The following is a 24,607-nucleotide window of genomic DNA, read 5'->3' on the forward strand; positions in this document are numbered from 1 at the left end:
CTGGGGGGAGCGCACTTCTAGATTTGTCGGGAGGAAATCATGCTGACGTTTCAACTCTGCATCACATGGCACGCAACTGTGGTGCGTTCAAGGACCATCAAACGAAATCTCAATGCTTGGCAAAACACACCATCCATGAACCAAATGTGCAAAAACGTTTAACTTTCTGACATTTCCTTTCAACGCTTAAGTGTCGAGATGAATTTTTAAATCAATCCGTCGATTATATGTTTTTATTATATTTTTGTTTGTTTATGCCCATTTTGTCAAAGAAAAACCCTGATCTTTATGGCAAACACACACAATATGCAATGTCTTTTACATAATATTTGATGTGAATTAATTAGAGCCTTGTATAGGTAAATAATTTATAACATTGATTTTGAATCATTATTTCTGAGCAATTTTTTTTTAAGTGTCCCAAAATTATGGGGGGTACAAAAAGGCCCACAAATGAAATGTAGGGTTCAGTGAATTTATGTTTGGGTCTGTGCCATGACTATAAATAATTGTTCAAAGTACACCTCTGCAAATCATTGTATCCTTAAGAATATATTTAACAATGTTTTTCTTCTGTAACAGAAAATAGTTTAAAAAAACGAAATCCGTTAACATTTTTGACCGACTTGAACCATTTATCAAAATAAAATAAAACAATAAATAATAAATTCAAATTGATCAGCAACATTTACTGTGGAGCACAATATATAAAACATGTTAACCTACAAAACAAATGTATAAAATAATTTGTGCTGATTTCTTTTTTTTTTACATGAAAAAGTCAGGATTAGCGGCTGCAATGAGCACGGTTTGTAGTGCACAGCTTTTTGTAGCATGATACTGATAAAGCATGTTCCCCAGGGTCATAGTGCCCTGACATCGCACTTCTATTTAAATAGGAAAAATGTAATAAAAAAATAAATATTGTTGCTACAAACTGTATGTCAACAAGTATAAATGTACATGAACTACAACAAGCAGTCACATTCAGACCCAAAATACAAAAATAGTTTGCAGCGTATTAAAAAAAGGCTGTTGGAGTAAAAGTGATGCAAAGATAAATAATCGTAACAAACAAAGATTTTAGTTCAGTGAGAGGTTTTGTGTGTTTGTGGTTCTGTCCTGCATCATCCGCTGGTTCTGTTTAGCCAGCAACTCACAAACCTGCTGGGCGCTGTTCTGACAGTGCTGGTCCAACAGCTGCAGCCTGAAACACACAATCACAACTAGCGTCACGTTTCATAAACGACGCCACTTTTTACTTGGTCACATGACACAGCGGGAAGTTTAATAACGTCGGTCTTTCTCAGGGGCGGGACGTCCTTAAGAGTCTCTCACTGAGTGAAATATTGGTGCGAGTGATCATCCCTCCGCTGTGTGGCTTCCTGGTGACTCCACACAAAATCCCACAGTGTAACAATACATGACACAGGAAATAATCCCCACATCAACAGGTGGCGCTATAAACCCAAACAGCTATTTTAAGACCAGCACGTGTCTGAAGAAAATCATTGCTAGAAAAAACAACACTGGCAAATTGAGGAAAAAGGTGGACTGAATATTACTGTATTTTCTGGGCTACAGAGGGCACGGGTATTTAAGCCACACCCACCAAATTTTACAAGAAAAAAATATTTTTTCCATATATTAGCCACACAGGACTATAAGCCACAGATATAAACTGATACAAAATATTTTGTAAATGTTTATTTACATACCTTAATTGTTTCCAAACAGTGTCTGTAACACGGCAGTAAAACGGCTGATCAGACAAAATAGAAGTCATTGTCATGGACCCGCTAGCTCTGCAATCAGCTAAACAGACTCAATAATTCCACGATGACATTTTGATGAATTTGGTGAACTGAAATAATACAAAAATAATGTCATTGTAAGTTAATAATTTAAAGAGACATTTCTTCACGCATTATTAGACATTTTCCATGTGTGGTTTAGGAGTTATGTTTAAATAACTGTCATATTGAGTGTGGCAGTTATACTGTCATTATGTGTAAAACCTAATTTTTGTATTTGTAAACCTTACAAAAACAACTGATTCTAGTAAAACTCACATAGATTCAATAATACAGGCATTTTTACACATTTTACATGTTTGGTTTAAGAGTTGTGTTTGAATATTTTTATTGCTTTTTTTCGCATTATCTGAAGATTCTAAGAACATTGCTGTCATATTGAGTAAAAAACTACTTTTTGTTTTTGCAAACCTTACAAAATATAAAACTCACAAAGATACATTTCTCCAGGCAATATTAGCCATTTTGCATGTGTGGTTTAGGAGTTATATTTAATTAAGTGTCATATTGAGTGTGACAGTATACTGTCATAGTGAGTCAAACCCAATTTTTGTATTTCCAAACCTTACAAAAACAACTGATTCTAGTAAAACTCACAGATACAATATTACAGGCATTTTTAGACATAATGCATGTTTGGTTTTGGAGTTATGTTTATATAACTTTCATATTTAGGATGACAGTTATACTGTCAAAATTGAATAAAAAAAACTAACCTGTGTCTTTGCAAACCGTACAAAATATATTTTTTCTAGTAAAACTAACAAAGATACATGACTCCAGGCATTATTAGCCATTTTGCATGTGTTGTTTAGGAGTTATGTTTAAATACATTTTTATTGCTTTTTGTCGCTTTATCTCAGGATTCTAAGGACATAACAGTCATATTGAGTAAAAAAACTACTTTTTGTGTTTGCAAGATTTAAAAAAGCATATGTATCGAGTAAAACTCCCAAGGATGCATTATTTCAGGCATTATTAGCCATTTTCCATGTGTGGTTTAGGAGTTTTGTTTAAATAACTGTCATATTGAGTTGGACAGTATCTGTCATAGTGAGTAAAACCTAATTGTTGTATTTGCAAACCTTACAAAAACAACCGATTCTAGTAAAACTCACATGGATTCAATATTACAGGCATTTTTACACATTTTGCATGTTTGGTTTAAGAATTATGATGGAATACAGTTTTAATGCTTTTTTCGCATTATCTCAGGATTTTAAGAACATTACTGTCATATTGAGTAAAAAACTACTTTTTGTGTTTGCAAGCCTTGTTAGTGTTAGCACTAACAACGCTAGGCTAATTACATTGCCATAGCATGCACAAATATGCATGAAAACACTCCTACAGACATCACACATGGGCCGCTTTAGTGAGTATGAATTGTTTTGGTTATATTGTAAAACTTACAAGCCTTGCCTGGAGTGATGAATGACGAATCATTTTGAGTAGAACGCTATGGACGGTTATACTTCCGGTTCAAGGCACGAAACAGGAAGTACATTTTCCAGCCACAGCACCTGCAGTAAGCAAACTCGTCCAAAAGATGGCGCCATAGCACAGACAATAACACACCTTTTCAGTGTCTCTGTCAGTGTAATATTAAAACTATTTGTTGAATACAGAACATTATGGTCGTTAAAGAAAAATCTATAAATTAGCTGAACCGTGTTATAAGACGCAGGGTTCAAAGTGTGGGGAAAAAGTAGCAACATAAGTCGGTAAAATACGGTAAATAGCAAAAAGTTTGTAATAAACCACCAGGGGACGCTATAATTTGAGAGCTATAAACAGAACTTTGAAGAAAGTCATTTGTAGAAAAGACAACAATGCAAAACAAACGACGGGTCGACTGATCAACAACACACTTGGAGCACAATTTTCAACCAATCACAAGCCAGAAAAAAGTCACATGTGGAAAAGGCACAACAACAACTAGTGAATTGAGGCAAATAAAAAAACATGTTGACAGAAAATGATCTTTGTACATGAAAAAAAAAAGGACTTATGAAGTTCTTGAACATAAATTCCTCAGGATGATGCTCCTCGCCAAGATGGCGGCACAGCAGGACGCCACCGTGTGACAAAGTAAGTGTGTGATGTTGTGTCGCACTAAATACTGTGTGATGCAGTGAAGAAGAGTGTGAGTCATTCTAACACAACTTGTGATGCTGGTGTGTGTGTGTGTGTGTGTGTGTGTGTGTGTGTGTGTGTGTGTGTGTGTGTGTGTGTGTGTGTGTGTGTGTGTGTGTGTGTGTGTGTGTGTGTGTGTGTGTGTGTGTGTGTGTCGCGACAACAGCAACACACACTTTGTTCTACACACTGATGATGTTGTCACCAAATAACATTTGACACTTTTATATTGCATTGTTGCCATGGACATGCAATTAATAACACATTGGTCCATTTATAAATGATGTTTGTCTGACATGATCATTGTTACAATGAAACATATTTGTGTATTTTATTTGTACATTCGACGTTTGTACGTGTGTGACTGTGGAAATAATCAATAATAATACAATTAAAATAATAACTTTTCACTGTAAGCTTATTGATTATCTAGAAGTAATACTACATAGAAATACTTGTTAGTAAAACTTCATATCAAATGGTTTGTAGTATTTGAATAATAAACAATTACGGTATTTTTTGGATTATAAGTCGCAGTTTTTTTTCATAGTTTGGCCGGGGGTGCGATTTATACTCTGGAGCGATTTATGTGTGAAATTATTAACACATTACCGTAAAATATCAAATAATATTACTTATCTCATTCACGTAAGAGACTAGGCATTCGTCACACACACACACACACACGCACACACACACACACACACACACACACACACACACGCCAACCAATAAAAATTTGGCGGGGGCGGGTCATGGCAGAAGTGCCTTGTGGAAAAAAAAGTACCTGCTACTACTTCCGTACTTATGAAAATTGATCATTTCAACATTGGCGGCAACTTATAAAAACTGAGAAGGGCTGAAGAAAAATGGCACCAAAAAGGAAATCATATACTGCAGATTACAAGCTGGACGTAGTGAAATATGCAGCAGTAAAACGGCAATCGAGCAGCAGAAAGAAAGTCTGGAGTAAGCGAGAAACTTAACTACAACAGGAGAGCAAACAGCATCCTCAAGGACTCATCCCAGCCAGGTCACCACTGGCTTGAACTCTTGCCCTCAAGGAGGCGTTATAAGACCATCAAAGCAAGGACAAATAGACTGAAAAACAGTTTCTATCCTAGAGCTGGTATTGCCCTAAACTGCGTTTACCTGAACACTCACCACTTTATTACTTGCTTAACTCTGATAAAGATCTACTGTGCAATATCTTTTTTTAACATTTTATTATGTTTTTAAATTTTCAATTGTTTTATTATTGTTGTTGTCTTAAGACTATTTTATGTAGGTTTGTTTTAAAAGCACTGAGCTGGATTGCTGTCCAATTTCGTTGTTTCCATACAATGACAATAAAGGTATTCTGATTGTGATTCTGATTGTAAGGGACTAGCGAAAAGCGGAGGCTACTATTACTGAAATGAAGAAAACTAAAAATGATGCATCATATAACGTACACTTATTCAGCCTGTTGTTCACTATTCTTTATTTGTTTTAAATTGCCTTTCAAATGTCTATTCTTGGTGTTGGATTTTATCAAATAAATTTCTCCCAAAAATGCGACTTATACTCCAGTGCAGGGGTCACCAACCTTTTTGAAACCAAGAGCTACTTCTTGGGTACTGATTAATGCGAAGGGATACCAGTTTGATACACACTTAAATAAATTGCCAGAAATAGCCAATTTGCTCAATTTACCTTTAACTCTATGTTATTATTAATAATTATTGATATTTATCTTTGTGGAAACACTGATCATTTTAATGATTTCTCACAATAAATATATATAGAAACAGATCAATATCAATATGCAACACTTTATTTTTATATTTTCTCTAAGTGCACATTTTTCAAATTGAACATTTTCAAATGATCACTTCTAAGACAGTCTTGTGAAATCACAATATCCCATTTTAACTAGCTAGCCACTAACATTTTTTAACAAATCATGAATTACTTTGCACCATGTTTGTACAAATAATAACTCATGTAAAATACAAAAGTCAACTCAAATTTTTAAATAAATCATGTCACACTTTGAACTGGACACCAAATCTGTTATCTGTTTCTTTGTCAGTTAGTGAAGACCGAGTCTTTAAAATATTTTCTTGGATTTTCAAATTCTATTTGAGTTTTGTCTCTGTTAGAATTAAAAATGTCGAGCAAAGCGAGACCAGCTTGCTAGTAAATAAATAAAATTAAAAAAATAGAGGCAGCTCACTGGTAAGTGCTGCTATTTGAGCTATTTTTAGAACAGGCCAGCGGGCTACTCATCTGGTCCTTACGGGCTACCTGGTGCCCGCGGGCACCGCGTTGGTGACCCCTGCTCTAGTGCGACTTATATATGTTTTTTCCCTTCTTTATTATGCATTTTTGGCCGGTGTGATTTATACTCCGGAGCGATTTATAATCCGAAAAATACGGTATGTACTAGTTTGAATATTTGTAAAAAAAATAAAAAAATGCTCTAATTAGACTTGACTAGAGTTTCTGTGCTATAAAAATGCTAGCGTCCTTTAATAAGTGACATTTTGGTAAGAAAATCACAAAATAAAACTGCACTGTTGGAAAAGGAAACGAACCACTGAGGTCGTGACCTTTCTTGTTGCTTGTAAGAAGCTTACACACAACCTCTGGCCTTAAACACACACACTCTCACCTCAGCTGGGTGTGTGTTGAAGGCAGTGTTCCCAAAGCATCAAATCCAATAAGTGTCCTCCATCACTGTAACACTCATTAATTAGTGCCTAATACACACACACACACACCGCTGGACACCACTGAAAAGGACACTTGGACGGATTAGTGGCTGGATTGAGGACAAGACAATAGCAGGGTTCAAAGTGACGAGGAGGGGCGGAGCTTATCGAAGGACAAAGACACCTCCTCTTAGTGTGTGTGTGTGTGTGCCTTATGTTGTTGTGTAGCACACCCCATACATGGCAACTTTACTGAAGGGACATTTGTGTTGTGGGGACATTGTGGCAGGTCAGTGTTGTGATGTGGTGAAAGGACACCACCTGCTGGACACTTGCTGTGTGAAGTGAAACATTTCAACATTGAACTCTGTAGAGACGCACTCCCAAACTATTTTGTGTGTATAAAAAAATAAAAGCAGGTTTAGCTGGGGGGCACTTTGCACTAATTTCCCCCGACAGTTTTCATAATGAAACGCTGCACATCCAACACACATTCTACTGACTGCTACTGCTAAAGAGATTAATTACAACACACACACACACACACACACACACACACACCTCAGTGGCGTGCAGTAGTTGTGGCGCACAGCAAGTGTGAGATTATTTACAGGTGGCTGCAAATGTTCTGCAGGCAAAGAGTGAAGGAAAATATTTGGTAAAAAAAAAAAAAGGTGTGGGGTGTAGCAGACTTGTCACTACAAAAACACTGCCAGGGGTATACATGCTACACATGACACACACACACACGTACACATAATATGCCATGCTAGGTGTGGCTATGCTAACATGCATGACTGACTGGAGAACATACTAATAATAATAATAAAGATAATTACACCAGCATGATAAAGTTGATATCGTTGCTATTGACTTCAGTAAATCATCAAAATAAATACATCTTCTAATTTATTACATCTTGTCATGCTAGGATAAGAAAATATGACATCATTATTGGCAAATATTTAAATACTTTGCTGATTTAGCATTATGTCACATTATTTATGTATATTTACAACAGTGTAACATCCTTACAATAAAAAAGTGTAACATTATGAGGCATCTTTACAATAAAGTGTAGCATTATAATGCATCTTTACAATAAAGTGTAACATAATATATTGTTACAATAAAGTGTAACATTATAGTATATCTTTACAATAAAGTGTAACATAGTGCATCTTTACAATAAAGTGTAACATCATAATGTATCTTTACAATAAACTGTAACATTATAGTGTATCTTTACAATAAAGTGTAACAATGCATCTTTACAATAAACTGTAACATACCGTAGTGTATTTTTTATAATAAAGTGTAACATTATAGTGTATCTTTTCAGTAAAATGTAACATTATAGTGTATCTTTACAATAAGTGTAACAGTGCATCTTTACAATAAAGTTTAACATTATAATGCATCTTTACATGAAATTGCAACATTATAATGCATATTTAGAATCAAGTGTAACTTATTGTGTATCTCTACAATAAAGTGTAACAATATAATGCATCTTTACATGAAAGTGTAACATTATAATGCATATTTCCAATAAAGTAACATTATTGTGTATCTCTACAATAAAGTGTACCATTATAATGTACCTTTACAATAAAGTGTAACATTATAATGCATCTTTACAATAAAGTGTAACATTATAGTGCATCTTTACAAAATTGTAACATTATAGTGTACATTTTTAATACAGTGTAACATTACAGTGTATATTTACAATAAAGTGTAACATCACAATACATCTTCACAATAAAGTGTAACATTATAATGCATCTTTACAATAAAGTGTAACATTATAGTGTATCTTTACAATAAAGTGTAACATTATAATGCATCTTTACAATAAAGTGTAACATTATAGTGTATCTTTACAATAAAGTGTAACATACTAGTGAATCTTTACAATAAAGTGTAACATTGTAGTGTATTTTTACAATAAAGTGTAAGATTATATGTTTTTTTGGTTGTTGTTGTTTTACTTTTATGGCAGGTGAAATGTAATTTAGAAAAAGTTGCAATGTTGACTAAAAAAACAAAGCTGTTTTTTTCTTTAAAACTGTTATTGCTCTAAACATAATATTGAATCAAAATCAATGTTTTTATGAATTATTGACATATCTGAGGCTCTGAATACTTCACATCAAATATTCCAGTTTTAAAAATATTTTTTTGTGGAAGATTTTGCATATTTTGTGTGTTTGCCATAAAAAAACATAGTTTTCTTTGACAAAAAGGGCAGAAAACAAAAAAACAATATACATTTTTTTTTTAAATTAGAATATGAAGTTGATGTAGAGTCTAGAGATTTAAGCGTTAAATAAATAATGTATGTATGCAAGATTATCATCATTTCATGACCGAAATGCAAAAAACTTTTTACACTTTTATACTGAAATAAATATAACTATCCATCCATTTTCTACTACAACTTATTAAATACAAATATAGAAAAAAATACCGGCAGCGGTAAAGTTTAGATCCATGAAGGAAAGAAGAAAGTGAATGAATGTTTATAACTGAATACATTTACATATGCATTCAAATTTGTTTTCTTTTGTATTATTTTTTTAATGAATTAAGTAACGTTTATGACAACCTTTTTCCAAAACACAATATAGAATGTGAGATATAACAGGATAATGCATACATTTATCATTTGTTTTCAAAACGCTTACAAAAAAGTGGGAACCCATTTTGAAAATTCCTAGCACCAGCACTGTTTACAATAAAGTCCAACTGTATAGTGTATCTTTACAATAAAGTGTAACATTATAATGCATATTTACAATAAAGTGTAACATTATAATGCATATTTACAATAAAGTGTAACATTATAGTATATATTTACAATAAAGTGTAACATTATAGTGTTGTCTTTACAATAGTGTAACATTATAATGCATATTTACAATAAAGTGTAACATTATAATGCATATTTACAATTAAGTGTAACATAGTGTATCTTTACAATCAAGTGTAACATTATAGTGTATCTTTACAATCAAGTGTAATATTATAGTGTTTCTTTACAATAAAGTGTAATATTATAGTGTTTCTTTACAATCAAGTGTAATATTATAGTGTATCTTTACAATAAGTGTAACAGTGCATCTTTACAATAAAGTGTAACATTATAATGCATCTTTACATGAAAGTGTAACATTATAATGCATATTTACAATAAAGTGTAACATTATTATACATCTCTACAATAAAGTGTAACATTATAATGCATCTTTACATGAAAGTGCAACATTATAGTGTTATCTTTACAATAAAGTGTAACATAATGCATCTTTACATGAAAGTGTAACTTTATAATGTATCTTTACATGAAAGTGTAACATTATAATGTATCTTTACATGAAAGTGTAACATTATAACATGAAAGTGTAACATTATAATGTATCTTTACATGAAAGTGTAACATTATAATGTATCTTTACATGAAAGTGTAACATTATAACATGAAAGTGTAACATTATAATGTATCTTTACATGAAAGTGTAACATTATAATGTATCTTTACATGAAAGTGTAACATTATAATGTATCTTTACATGAAAGTGTAACATTATAACATGAAAGTGTAACATTATAATGTATATTTACATGAAAGTGTAACATTATAATGTATCTTTACATGAAAGTGTAACATTATAACATGAAAGTGTAACATTATAATGTATCTTTACATGAAAGTGTAACATTATAATGCATTTTTACAATACCGTGTAACATTATAGTGTTATCTTTAAATAGTACAAGAATAGTGTAGTATTTTTCCAATAAAAGTGTAATGTTGTAGTGTAGTATTATTGCATTAAAAAGTGTTAACTCCTTTTTGGAATTGTGTCTATTCACAATCATTACGTGACGACGGATGTATTTTTTTTAATGCATTCTAACTCGTAATTAAAAGTCGGCTTTCAAAGGAGCCAATGGGAGATCCTCCATCACGCCCATTAAACCCAATAAAAAAAAACATCCAAAAGGCGCCAACAATACTCAATTTACATTTTGTGATTTATGATAAATGATAAATGGGTTATACTTGCATAGCGCTTTTCTACCTTCAAGGTACTCAAAGCGCTTTGACACCATTTCCACATTCACCCATTCACACACAAATTCACACACTGATGGCGGGAACTGTCATGCAAGGCCCTAACCACGACCCATCAGGAGCAAGGGTGAAGTGTCTTGCTCAAGGACACAACGGACGTGACGAGGTTGGTAGAAGGTGGGGATTGAACCAGGAACCCTCAGGTAGCTGGCACGGCCGCTCTCCCAATTGGGCCACGCCATCCCATTTGAATAATAACCAAGTATTAGTGATATTGTTATTATAAGCGCTAACGCAGACAAATTATTTATGGCGGCGCCGTCATCACTTCCTGTGTGCAAATGTTGACATTATTTACTGGTGAGCTGCTTCTTCACATCGGTGCTCGTGAAAGTTTATTCTAGATCATTGACAGACAATTCAGACCTGGCAGGGGTGAGAACGACACGAAAAGACACTTGGTTCCTTTTTGGGGATTATAAGTCATTCTTCATCTAAATGGGAATATATGAACATCCTAGCAGTCTGTATCCAACTAACAGCAGACATTGTACAGTGAGTGATGTTTTATTGTGTTTGTTGACTCTCATGAAGTCTGCAGTGAGTAATAATCAGTGATGTTGAAAAAAAAAGCGTTTTTGAAATTAATGCGCCGCGTATGCTTAAAATAAATATAAAATATGTAAATATTACATGTTATAAATGTGCCTGTTATTACATTACATATATACTTACATATAAACCTGTTTTTAAGGGCTTTATAGGCAAAATAGAGCAACTCTTATAGGTTCCATTGTAAGAAGACTTTGGATTGCATTTATTTAATATTCAGAATGCATTTTAAAAAAGAAAAACACATTTGATCTTGTCTTACATGAAGATTGTGAATGATAGGCAAAATTCCCCCACAAAAAGTGCAATTCCCCTTTAATTTACATAAATGGATTTGATTACTTTTTCCCTATTTGCCAACTGATTTAAATCCCTCCAGCTTCAAAACATGAATATTTCACGCAGGATCTTCAGGCCAACAGTGTTCTCACATTCAGAAGAAATTCCCACTTTTTCCATTTGAACTCGAGATGTCCGATAATATCGGACTGCCGATATCATCGGCCGATGAATGCTTTAAAATGTAATATCGGAAATTATCGGTATCGGTTTCAAAAGTAAAATGTATGACTTTTTAAAACGCCTCTGTACGGAGTGGTACACGGACGTAGGGAGAAGTACAGAGCAGTTGCGTCTCCCAGTCATACTTGCCAACCCTCCCGATTTCCCTGGGAGACTCCCGAATTCCAGTGCCCGTCCCGAAAATCTCCCGGGGCAACCATTCTCACAAATTTCTCCCGATTTCCACCCAGACAAGAATATTGGGGGCGTGCCTTAAAGGCACTGCATATAATATTTACGGCTTTTCACACACACAAGTGAATGCAAGGCATACTTGGTCAACAGCCATACAGGTCACACTGAGGGTGGCCGTATAAACATCTTTAACACTGTTACAAATATGCGCCACACTGTGAACCCACACCAAACAAGAACGACAAACATGTCCCAAATTCCAAGCTGCTGTTTTGAGGCATGTTAAAAAAAATAATGCACTTTGTGACATCAATAATAAATATGGCAGTGCCATGTTGGCATTTTTTTCCATAACTTGAGTTGATTTATTTTGGAAAACCTTGTTACATTGTTTAATGCATCCAGCGGGGCATCACAACAAAATTAGGCATAATAATGTGTTAATTCCACGACTGTATATATCGGTATCGGTTGATATCGGAATCGGTAATTAAGAGTTGGACAATATCGGAATATCGGCAAAAAAGCCATTATCGGACATCTCTAATTTGAACTGAAAAATTGCTACTAATTTCTCTACCATTAACATTCACACATTACTGACGCAGAACTTATTTTACACACGACAAAAATTCCCAGTTCGAATAAAATTCCACATTTTTCAGGGCAAAAGTTCTTCATAAAATTCATGGTGAATTTTCCAAAGTTTGACATTTCTCAAATGATTCCAACCATTCCAGTATCAACACATTAAAACACTCATTGAGGCTACTACTTATTTGTCATGTTCTAAAATATCCCACTTTTATTTTTACTTTTAACTCCTCATTATTCTGCCTTCAAACAGAATTTCTTCACATGTGGCTTACTTGCTCTTACTTTGTTTTACACCAAACTCAGCTAAAAGTGAATTTTAAAAAAAGTGCTTTAATAGGGTCTCCATGTGCGTGTTCACCGTGTGTGTGTGTGTGTGTGTGTGTGTGTGTGTGTATGTGTGTGTGTGTGCTGCAGGCGTGTTAACAACATTCAGTGTTAGTTGCCGCTGCAGCAGCAGGTTGTACTTTTACAAGCGGCCTCGCCGACTTTGCACACTTAACACTGCAGATTGCGAGGCCTCTGGCTACAGCTTCACATCTGAGCTGCAAATGCGTGCGCGCGTATGTGTGTGCGCGTGTGCACGATGGAGCTGTAACGCCACCACCGTTTGACAGCGCACTCTCGTCAGCAGGCCGCCAAAGCGCTGGCTGGCGGCTGCTGAGGCCAGCTGGGCCACACCGAGACGCAAGAAGCAACGAGAGAAGAAGAGGAGAGGGAGAACGGGGGATGGCCGCCATCTAGAGGTCAAGACGGGAAGTGATTACACTGCTGGCAAGTCACCTGACTAACTTGCGACTCACGTCTCAGCATAGACGCATACAGAGTGACAGTGCAGGTAAAGATATGATACAGTATAGTCAACAGCAGGTGGCTGCTCCCCTTACCTCCCAGAGGGTGATCAAGGGTGATGGGTCAAATGCAGAGAATAATTTCGCCACACCTAGTGTGTGTGTGACAATCATTGGTACTTTAACTCTTAACTTAACGGTCCAATGACAGGCAAGCACAGTAAATTGGAATTGAACCACAATTTATTGAAAAACTACGGTATAACGCATTGGACTGACTTGAGCCAAATGATCAACTCTGTGAATGTTTTTGGCTTTTGCTTTATCTACTACACTGACACCAATAAGGTGTGTTTGGAGAAATAATATAATATAATAATAGTGTTACTGTTTTTACAGCGGTAAGCTTCTTTTGACACTTGTGTGAGTTACAAATGTTCATGGTTAGACTTGGAATATTTTATTCTTCATACATTTTAATATTAGCAGTGGGTATCTTCTTTTTACGACTACTAATTTTTCAGTTTTTTGATTATTTATCTGAAAGAAAAAAAATGTTTTCTATACAAAGAAAAATACAAGCGTATCATTGGACAGTGACAATATAACCTACAAATGATCAATTATAGCATCTCTTTTATCATGCTTTTTAAAAACACTTTGTTTTCCCCCTTTGGTGCGCTTGCTTCTGTTCTTGTGTCTTTGGGTATTTTAAAAAGTGCAATTTAAGCCCACCCCCCCCCCCCAAAAAAAGATTAATATCATCCCTTTAATTATTATTGTTATCATTATTATTGATTGCTAAGGTGTGACAAAGTAGTTTGCATTTATTTTGTTTCTCTACAACTTATAGTCCTACTTTAGTCTTGTTTTCATACATTGGTAAAGGAGACATAACAGGCTGATGATGAGTGCAAGAGTAGAAAAAAAAACAAAAAAATAATTGCATCAATGAGTGTATAAATTATTAATTTGCAAAAAAATTTTCTAGGCTGCGGTGTAACGAGAGTCTCATTAGGAACATGATCTAATAAGATAATAATCTAATAACGACTGTAAATATGTTTATATTTGACAAACAGTTAAAAAGCTTACTAAGTTTAACAGGAGACACCAGTGGATAAAGGGGACACACACGTTATGCCCCTACACTTCAGGGCACAGCCTCTGGTCTTCAGGCCAGGGTCTCCTAAGGATCTGAAAAAACATTTCAAAACCTGTGGAGACCTGGCATTCCAGGCTATAGCTCACAAACTTTGGAATAACCTGGACCAATCCCTCCGTGAGCTTGACTGTGTTGACACTTTTAAGAAACATTTGAAGACTTCTATTTGTAGTAAAGCTTTTAGTTAATGCACCTTTTATCTATCATTTTCAATCCACTTTTTATCTTTTTTATGTTTTCCCTGTTGTTTTAACTGAATTGTTGTTTTAATTCACCTATGTTTTGTACAGCGCTTTGTGATTTTATCTGTGAAAAGCACTTTATAAGTAAAATGTACATGCACGCACGCACGCACACGCACACACACACACATACACACACAAGGAATCACAAAGTGATGAGTCTTGTTTTCTTCTGCTGCTAACTTCATTTGCAAATTAAAAGTTTTGCAAGGAGCGATCATTTTAGCTAGTGGGGCATGGCAGCACACTGTAACGTGTGTGTATGCGTGTGTGTGTGTGTGTGTGTGTGTGTGTGTGTGTGTGTGTGTGTGTGTGTATGCGTGTGGCAGGAGCCCAGATGAAGCAGCCCTTGCCGTGGGCTCGCAGTGTGCCCGCGGTATCAGCAAGCCTGTTCTTCCTTCCCCCGGCCCGTCACGACCATTTGTTCCATTAAGCAATCTCCTGCAGCCTCTGGTGCGCCCGCGCACAAATACACACATTCACACACACACACATACACACACACAACTGAACAACTGCTTGCACAGCTCATGCCGCACATGGCCCGCCATCCCTCCTCCAGACGCACGCACCATCCTTCTTCATAGAGCCCATATGGCCCAGTCAAGCCTGTGGATCTACACACACATCTGCGCATATATGTTACACCACACACACATACACACACACACACGCACGCACACATAGTGGATAAGTGTGTGTGACCTCAGTGTGTGTGGTGATAATTGGTGAGGCGGGCGGTGAGCAGCTGTGAGCTGACTAAAGGTTGCGTGGCGCTCGCTGCAGAAGAAGAGGCCGAGATGTTTGGAAGACGAGCGAGAGACAGAAGGCGAGGAAGAGGAGCAGTGATGATGAAGAGCGCCCAATGGACACAAGATCTAACAGTTTTTTCCTAAAGCAGGGCTCTTATTTTGAAAAACAAACAAAAGAAAACACTTTATTGTCTGGTCTGTCAAATTTTTGCAAAAAGTTATAATAAACCTGAACAATAAAATGTTTATTTTTCATTCTTCATTAAATATTCTTCCATCAAGTCAACATGTGCAGAAATAAAAAATGTTTTTATTTTAAATAAAAATAAAAATATTCAGTTTAAATTACATTTGACAAAATATTAAAAAAGTATACTTTAACATTTATTTTAATGTGGTTGCACAGTAGTTTGGTATTACTATTTTAAAAGAGACAGCTTTTTATTTATTCTGTCCAAATTACTGGCTCCTTGCATCAAGTAAAAGTCACATTTCATAATATTATAGAGGCAAAAAATTCAGAAAATTATTATTATTCGCTATTAAAATGTTTGACAATAACTTTCATCTGTATTTAAAAAAAGGCCCAATTCCTGACTCTAGCTTTAAACTACTGTACTCATCTCATAAAAAAAACGGACATGAAAATCTAATCAGTGCAAGCAAAAATGTGAATATGAATAAAACATTTAGTTTAGTTTTTTGTCAACAAATAGAATTCAAGAAATAAAGAACAATATAGTGCAAAATAAATAACATTTAAGGTATAAATTGAACAATTTGCTAATTATTGTGTTCAACTACAACATTATGATCAGCATTGTGATAAGTGAGCAGCATTACTATCTTTGCAAAGTCATTATTATTGTGTATATTGGCGGTCATTAGTGTTGTTTAAACAGCAACATTTCTATTTGTTTTGATTGCAGAAGACATGTTAAGAGTAATTTCCTGGCTAATATGTCAACTTTAAATAATGATTTACAGTAACAGCCTCTGTGTCGCTTCCCCGCTCCATCCCTTCATCATCATCCTCCACCGCACCAGCACAGAAATAGTCCAAATAAATAATAAAGTGCGTGTTAAACAACCCCTGTGTAGTTTGGCAGGAGTCTCGGCCCGGTAAAAATACATCAAGCTGATTTTCCAAATGTTTCGCTCCGCTCTTCACGCCACAGATTGCAGGGGAGGGAGGCGTGTGTTGTAGGATACTGGATGGCGAGGCTGCGCGCGTCTACTTGTTAGAGTGTACACCTTGAAGCCCCCCGGGTGGTGCGTTCAGGGCCCGCGGGGGACCGAGCAGCACGTAGAGGGTGACACATGCACAGTGTGGAGATTCAGGTGTGCATTAGATGTGTTCTTTTAGCAATGCTATCGATGTCATTACATCCTGTGAGTAAACAGTTCTATGGAAATTAAACTGGGATATACTTTAGAGTAGTCAATGTACAGCTTGTATATCAGTATAGATTCCCTATCCACTAAAAGTGAGTCAACAGAAATTATTGTGTAAATACACGTGGGTAGCATGGTCCTTAGCATGCCTACAGTCAAGTATGGCGGTGCAAGCGTGATGCTGTGGTGCTGCACGAAGGTGCTGCGGTTCATTGAGAAGAAATCTGAAATAAGTCAACCCAGTGTCATTCTTGTCTGACTTATTTTCAGTGGAGAGTAAATCTATACTCAAGCTGAACACTGACTACTAGGGCTGGGCAATAAAACAATATCAATATATATCGCAATAGAAACGTAATCCATATCAATAAAAAATGCGTTTGATATTATTTTTTTCTTCTTCATCAATAGAAACTGGAAAGTTGCGAAACTGGACAGTTGCGAATAAAGGGTGGCTGCATGAGGTCTTCACTCCCTGGTAACCGAGCAATACAGGAAGTGATCACTGATCAGTGGGAGCGGCACACTAACGGCCAATCAGGTAACAATGTCAACAATCATGTTTGGTTGCGCCATCTTGTTGTCTCGCGGTTTATTATTTTCGTGGAGTGAGAAGTAAAAGTCAAAATGAGTGCAATGAGTGAAATTGTGGATTAAACAGGAATAGTCACCTCGACAGTACAGCAGTTTTTTTTTAAATGGACAGTAACCGGACCAATGTGCTCTGTAAATGATGCAAGGCGCACATCCCCATCAAGACAGGTAATACCACACCACGTTAGTCACGCTCACCCTTTAGCACACAGCTGTAACTTCCTGGCACTAAACCTGCAAAATATTTCTTCTCAGGTTTCTCTATGATTACATTTTCACACTTTGCACTATTATGTTGCACTTTATACATATTCCTTATTTTTGCACCTTCATTTTAGGAGGTTATTGTTCAATGTTCAATGTGATTTTAGAATTTTGTTTACATTGAGTGTTTTCCATGCTTGTGTTGACATTTCCTTTCCTTTCTGCCTTGATAGCTGAGAGGATTATAATCAGAAGAAGGTTATGTTCTCAATGAAAATGTTTACATTTAATATATTTATCCTGGGCCCTCATGTAACAAGCTTGTTTATGCACAAAAACCTGGCGTACGCCGTATTTCTCCGCAAAATTGAGATGTATCAAAACTGACGATGTGGAAACTTGCGCTGCCTCACACCAACCTCATGGCTAACGTACGCACATTTCAAATTCTGTGTATACTTTAGGGACGCACAGAGGGGAACAGTTCACATGAAAAAAGTGCCAACTTTTACTCCTCAGACTGAGACTATCAAAATAACATAATTTTCTTATGAAACTCTAATCTGACCAGGCAACTGTATACATTTACATTTTGATGTACTGTAAATTACCCAAATTATATTTAAATTGGGGTAACTTTTACAGTCACCCACCTCTTCTAAGGTTTTTGGAGACACGACAATGTCAGGCTGACAATCGCTCTGACATCACTCGAAATACTCGAAAGAAGCACCTCCAACTGACTTGTGATTGGTCAAACCATGCAGAGCTCAAGCACATGGCTACTTTTGCTATGATTTGCGTATTCATTAGGGGGCAAGTCAAGCTACACCGACACTTGGGACCAATTTGAATTGCCGGGTAAAAAAGAAATGTGCTTGGCTTTGTGCGTGCGCCACACTCTTTAGTACATCTGAATTTTTACTGGCGTATGTTGTTTTTCTGGATTTAAATTTAAGTATTTGTAGTAAGAACACAACTGTTGTTACATGAGGAACCTGGTCCTTATTTTCAATAGATGATAAATAACATCAATAATTATCGATAACAATAAAACCGTGTATCGTGATAGTTTTCAGCCATATTGCCCAGCCTTACTGACTACTCTAAAGTATATCCAAATTGACTTTCTATAGTATAGCTATGCTGTAATTGAAATGTGGGGAGTGCACTACTTAGTGTGATACTGTATCTGTTACCTAAACTAGCAAAAACCTATTCAAGCATCCACACCTTCGCTGTAAAGAATCCTGTGTGACAAACAACAAGAAGAAAATGTGGTCAAGTGGCTCCAAAGGCAGAAGTGAAGCATCCACCAGGAGGATTCATCCACAGAGTAAGTGTCAAAAGCAGAAAATAAAACTCACTAAATGCCAAGAGTGATTATCGTAGTTCAGCTGGGGAAGCGAGAAGTTAGGCGCCAGCTTCCCAGCCAATCCACGTTTGGCAGACGCATTAGCGCTCAGACAAACCTCCTGAGGACGCACAAACAAACACACAAGCCACACATGCACACGAAACATTCACTTTTCACCCTCCTTGACAAGCTACATTGTTCTGCCTGCTTTTTTTTAAGGCAGCTGGAAGATGATAAACTTTTGCTTACGTCTACCCGGCGACAGGTAGACGTAAACTTGTGTGTGTGTGTGTGTTATTGTTTTAAATGGAGGTTCTGATGTAAAGATCCTACAGAGAGGAGGAGCGACAACACCCACACACACTCTGGAAAACATGAGCAGAGGTAGGAGACATGCCAAGCACCCTGTGGTGACACACTGACACACACACTCTGTCACATACACAAAGACTGTGTACTGGAATCATTTTTAGCCGTTGCTTTGTCTTATGCATCACTCTTTGTTTGCTACGTATTTTACCTGCGGTCTACAAAAGAAGTTAAATACCCTTGAAGTTGTACTGAATTCCCACAAAATGTGCGTCTCCAAGAAGCGCTATTGTGCACTTACCGTAATTTCCGGTCTCAAGGGCGCTATTTTTTTCCCCACTATTTGAACCCTGTGTTTTATACAGTGCTGCTGCGGATGATTTATGGATTTTTCCAGGTTCTCGAGCTACACATGCCGCCAATAAATTTAGCTCTGTCACATCAGACCAATGAAATTGTTCATAATAAATCAAACGCACTCATACAATCATTAAGTTGGCTTTTTAGTGGGTTATGCACTCACCTTTGTCTTGGAGAAGACAACAAAATGCACAATACGCAGCCCCAAAGCTGAAAACAATCATGCAACCATTTAAACCGTTTAAAAAACGAAACAACCGCCACACGGAATGGAAATCCACAACCACTAGTGGGCCCCGAGAGGCCGGACCGCCGCACGCCAAAGCGCAGGAGAAGAATGAAGTGCCGTGTTACATGTGTAAATGAACACAAGCGCCTGTGTCAATAATTCATAGTGTACACCTGTGGCTTATTGATTTGTGCGGCCAATACATGTAAGAAATACAATTTAGCCAAAAATAGGGTGGGTGCAGCTTATAATCAGGTGCGCACTATAGTCACAAAAAGTTGTGAGTTAATTTTAGATCATTCATGAGTGAGATCGGCCGACACCGTATCGATCACCGCACTTTTTGGGGAATTTTGCCTATCTACAATCCTTATGAGAGACAAAAACATAAAAATTAAGTTTGTTTTTTTATTCTAATTTGTAAAGATCAGCTCGTTTTTGGTGTCTGGCAATGCAGGTAATGGGAGAAATCCATTCTGTCTCTATATCACTGTAAAAATACATTCAAAAACCGCCAACAATACTTAATTTATGTTCCGAAACCTGTATAATAATAACTAGAGCTGAAACGATTACTAGAGTAACTCAAGTAATTCGAATACAAAATGTATTCCAGAAATGTTTGCTGCCTCGAGGCGTCGTTAAGTTTTTTTTTTGTTTGTTTGTTTTTACGGTATTTTGCCTCGTTTAGTAGTCAAAGCTCACGTTTCGCACGGACTGTTTAGGTATTGCACAGAGTGTTTATGTCCGATCATTCGCCATGAGTTTAGTAAACTTTTTCGCCGACATAACTCGCAATGGCAGACGCCGCAGAAAGTAGTGGACAAGAGCCATAGCAAAACGAGCGAATTAAGAAGCGACAAAAGTTGTTTAATGTGTGGGAACACTTCACACTAAAATTGAAGGAAAAAACAGTCATATGCAAACATTGTAAAGTGGAGCTTGCATACCACAATAGCACAAATTCGATGCTGCAGCACCTGTCGAGAAAGCATCAGATTGAGGGACGTCCAGAGGTAAGTCATCTATTATCAAATGTAAACGCAAAAGTTGTGTTAGTAAAATAAATGTTATTCATTACGATCACCAGGATGTGTTCTTTCACTCCCGCGAAGTCATCAAATGCCACCAAAAGGTGTAGAAAACTAACAATGCTATCCGAGCTGTCATGTTCAATTAGCCTTTCATTAGTAACCACACGAAAGTAGTCGTGCAAAGTTATTCAAGTCATGCAACCACATGCTACTTGGATAGCTTGCACTTGCACCCACTATAGTCTCTATAGCAGGGGTGGGCAATTAATTTTTACCGGGGGCCGCATGAGCAACCCGAGCACTGCTGGAGGGCCACATTGACAATATTTCAATTAAATTTTGCTCAATATTATTTTTGATATATACCGTAAGATAAATAATAATAATAATAATAATAATAATAACAATAATAATAATAATACTTTCATTTACCCTAACTTAACTTTATACCAAAAGCACTGCTTTGGAAATCATGTGTACCCCTTTCAGAGATCACATTTAGTTCCCCTTAAACATCCTCATGTTGCACAATGAAATGTAAGCATAGGATGAAGTGTGCATTCCTGTAACTTTCTCTAGTAACAGCATTCCATGATTAATATAAAAAAAAATAACATTAATAATAAATGACAGTAAAATAAGCACACGTATGACTGAGGAGTCATAGTGTAACTTTGTGTGGTGTTTGAGTTGTCCGACTTTTTGTGTGGCCATAAACGCACCAGTGGCTTAGTGGTATGCGTGTTGGTGACAGATGACAAGTTGGTTTTGGCCTGGTTTGTACGGCAGAAAATGACTAGTTTTTCGAGATAGAAGTGTTTTACTCATGTTTTTGGTGTGGTTATGGCCGAATATAAACAGTTTTGCTCAATAAAGTGATCGATATAATTCCTGGCCTCGAAGCATCTCGATGGACGTTACAATAATTGAACGGTGTTCAATTGAACTGTGTTGACGAACACCGTTAGGGCAGCTTGTTGTCACTGTCACTCAGAGTTGCATTGCAAAATTACACAGAATAAATGTGTTTATTTTGTTTAGAATTCAGATGGGATTTGATTTGGTGCGCGGCATATATTTGCTGTGCGCAGAGGACGCTTGAGCAGTGCGCAATTGCGCAGGCGCGCAATTGCGCAGGCGCGCACCTTAGAGGGAACGTTGCTTGGCAGTCCATGTCTTGTTGAAAACACGCCATTCGTCATCAACTTTTCTCTTTTTATGCATCACTTGTCGCTGTAACTCACAGGTTACACACGGACATACGCACATAAATAACACTTTTCAAAATAAAAGCAGCACAGTTGTATTGCGCGCACGACATAGATGTTTTTTCAACTTTATTTTGTAATTTGTGATTGCAGCTGTTCACATTCACTCACAATCACGCACGCGCATACGTCCACACGGAAGTAATACAAATAACACTTTTCAAAACAAAAGCAGCACCGTTGTATTGCACACTCGACATAGATACTTTTTAAAATGTATTTTGTAATTTATGATTGGCCTCACGCGGGCCAGACAGGGACGCACAAAGGGCCGGATGTGGCCCGCGGGCCGCAGAATGCCCAGGTCTGCTCTATAGCATAGACGCCGATCTACATTTCTGCCAGTGAGTGCTCGGACGGGCGGTAAATCTGACGCTACTTTTCTGAGCATGCGCATTGCTTGGTGACTCACCACTGGTTGCACATTACAAATGTGCAAAAAATGTTTTTGTCCTGTCCAGCTTCTCAGGCAAATCATATAGTTGATGTAGATGCCCATATCGGCTGTTCAGATTTACTTTACAAAAGAGAAGTGTAGGATACTTCTCTTGTTGCCTTATTTGTATTTGACTTTATTAAATGTATTTATATTATCATTTGGTGCAGCCGGGCCGGAGCAGGGGCGGATAGAAAGAGGAAAAAAAGGAAGACAGAGGGGGGAATTGTGGGGACAAGAGGGGAATTAGACAGAGAGACAAAAACAACAACAGCAAACACAACAACAACAACTACAATAGAGCAACATCAGCAAATACGACATGTACAAATATGATAGTAAAAGTAATAGCAAATAAGCAGTTAGCGAAAAAAAATAAAAAATACAGAAATTACAATGAGCATTATTACACTAAAAATGGAGCAATACAAATACCAATAGAAATAGCGCTATTGATAATGAACAATGCCAATACTTTGCCTTTATTATCAACAATACAGTTGTTCAAATGCAACAATACATATATGTAATGATAACGAAAGAATGCAGAAAAATGGAGGGGAAGAGAGAGAAGCAACCTACATTAACCTTGTAGATTGTTATAGTAAGAATAGGTTAAGCTTTGTCAGAGTGCCATGTGTTATACCCAGTTTACCCTAGGGCAACAACATCAATATATGTTTGATGAAACGTGATTATGTGCATGAGTGTATGTGTGCATATGTACTTGTATATGTACAGTATGTGTATATCTGTGTTTGTACAGTGAATGTATATGTACAGTATGTGTATATGTGTGTTTGTACAGTGAATGTATATGTATAGTATGTGTATGTGTGTGTTTGTACAGTGAATGTATATGTACAGTATGTGTATACAGTATGTGTGTTTGTACAGTGAATGTATATGTACAGTATGTGTATATGTGTTTGTACAGTGAGTGTATATGTACAGTATGTGTATATGTATGTTTGTACAGTGAATGTATATGTACAGTATGTGTATGTGTATGTTTGTATAATGAATGTGCATGTGGATGTTAGAACTTTGAGTGTGTAAATATGTACTGTATTTGTATATGTATGTGGGAGCGTAGGTACCTATGTATGTGTGTATGTACACTACCGTTCAAAAGTTTGGGATCACCCAAACAATTTTGTGGAATAGCCTTCATTTCTAAGAACAAGAATAGACTGTCAAGTTTCAGATGAAAGTTCTCTTTTTCTGGCCATTTTGAGCGTTTATTTGACCCCACAAATGTGATGCTCCAGAAACTCAATCTGCTCAAAGGAAGGTCAGTTTTGTAGCTTCTGTAACGAGCTAAACTGTTTTCAGATGTGTGAACATGATTGCACAAGGGTTTTCTAATCATCAATTAGCCTTCTGAGCCAATGAGCAAACACATTGTACCATTAGAACACTGGAGTGATAGTTGCTGGAAATGGGCCTCTATACACCTATGTAGATATTGCACCAAAAACCAGACATTTGCAGCTAGAATAGTCATTTACCACACTAGCAATGTATAGAGTGTATTTCTTTAAAGTTAAGACTAGTTTAAAGTTATCTTCATTGAAAATAAGGACATTTCAATGTGACCCCAAACTTTTGAACGGTAGTGCATGTATGTATGTGAGTATATGTGAATTTGCATGTACAATACATTTGACTCCCAGTGTGTGTGGGAGCCAGAGTACGGCCCAAGCCTCCCCGAGAGCCCAACCCACAAACAGTAGGTGTGGTGCCCAGGGAACCAGGGACCACCGCCCCCACGCAGCCAAGCCGGACAGTGACAGGAACCCCAGAGCCCGGCCCACCGCGCCGCCCACAAATGCAGTATTA

The 24,607-nt window shown here is 36.7% G+C and overlaps 1 protein-coding gene across 2 annotated transcripts in view; it reads right to left on the bottom strand.

Annotated features, from left to right (window-relative positions):
- Positions 1-66: 66 nt before the first annotated feature.
- sdccag8 (SHH signaling and ciliogenesis regulator sdccag8) overlaps positions 67-24,607 on the bottom strand; it is a 108,554-nt gene continuing 84,013 nt past the window's right edge. Inside the window, exon 17 of one of the 2 annotated variants that reach the window (XM_062059023.1) lies at positions 67-1,207. In XM_062059023.1, the coding sequence (XP_061915007.1) occupies positions 1,084-1,207 (124 nt within the window). In that variant the 3' untranslated portion in view covers positions 67-1,083. The remainder of the gene's footprint in view (positions 1,208-24,607) is intronic. The other variant, XM_062059022.1, reaches the window with a different exon arrangement.

Source organism: Entelurus aequoreus, linkage group LG09 (assembly GCF_033978785.1).
Source record: "Entelurus aequoreus isolate RoL-2023_Sb linkage group LG09, RoL_Eaeq_v1.1, whole genome shotgun sequence".
Classification (NCBI taxonomy): Eukaryota; Metazoa; Chordata; class Actinopteri; order Syngnathiformes; family Syngnathidae; genus Entelurus; species Entelurus aequoreus.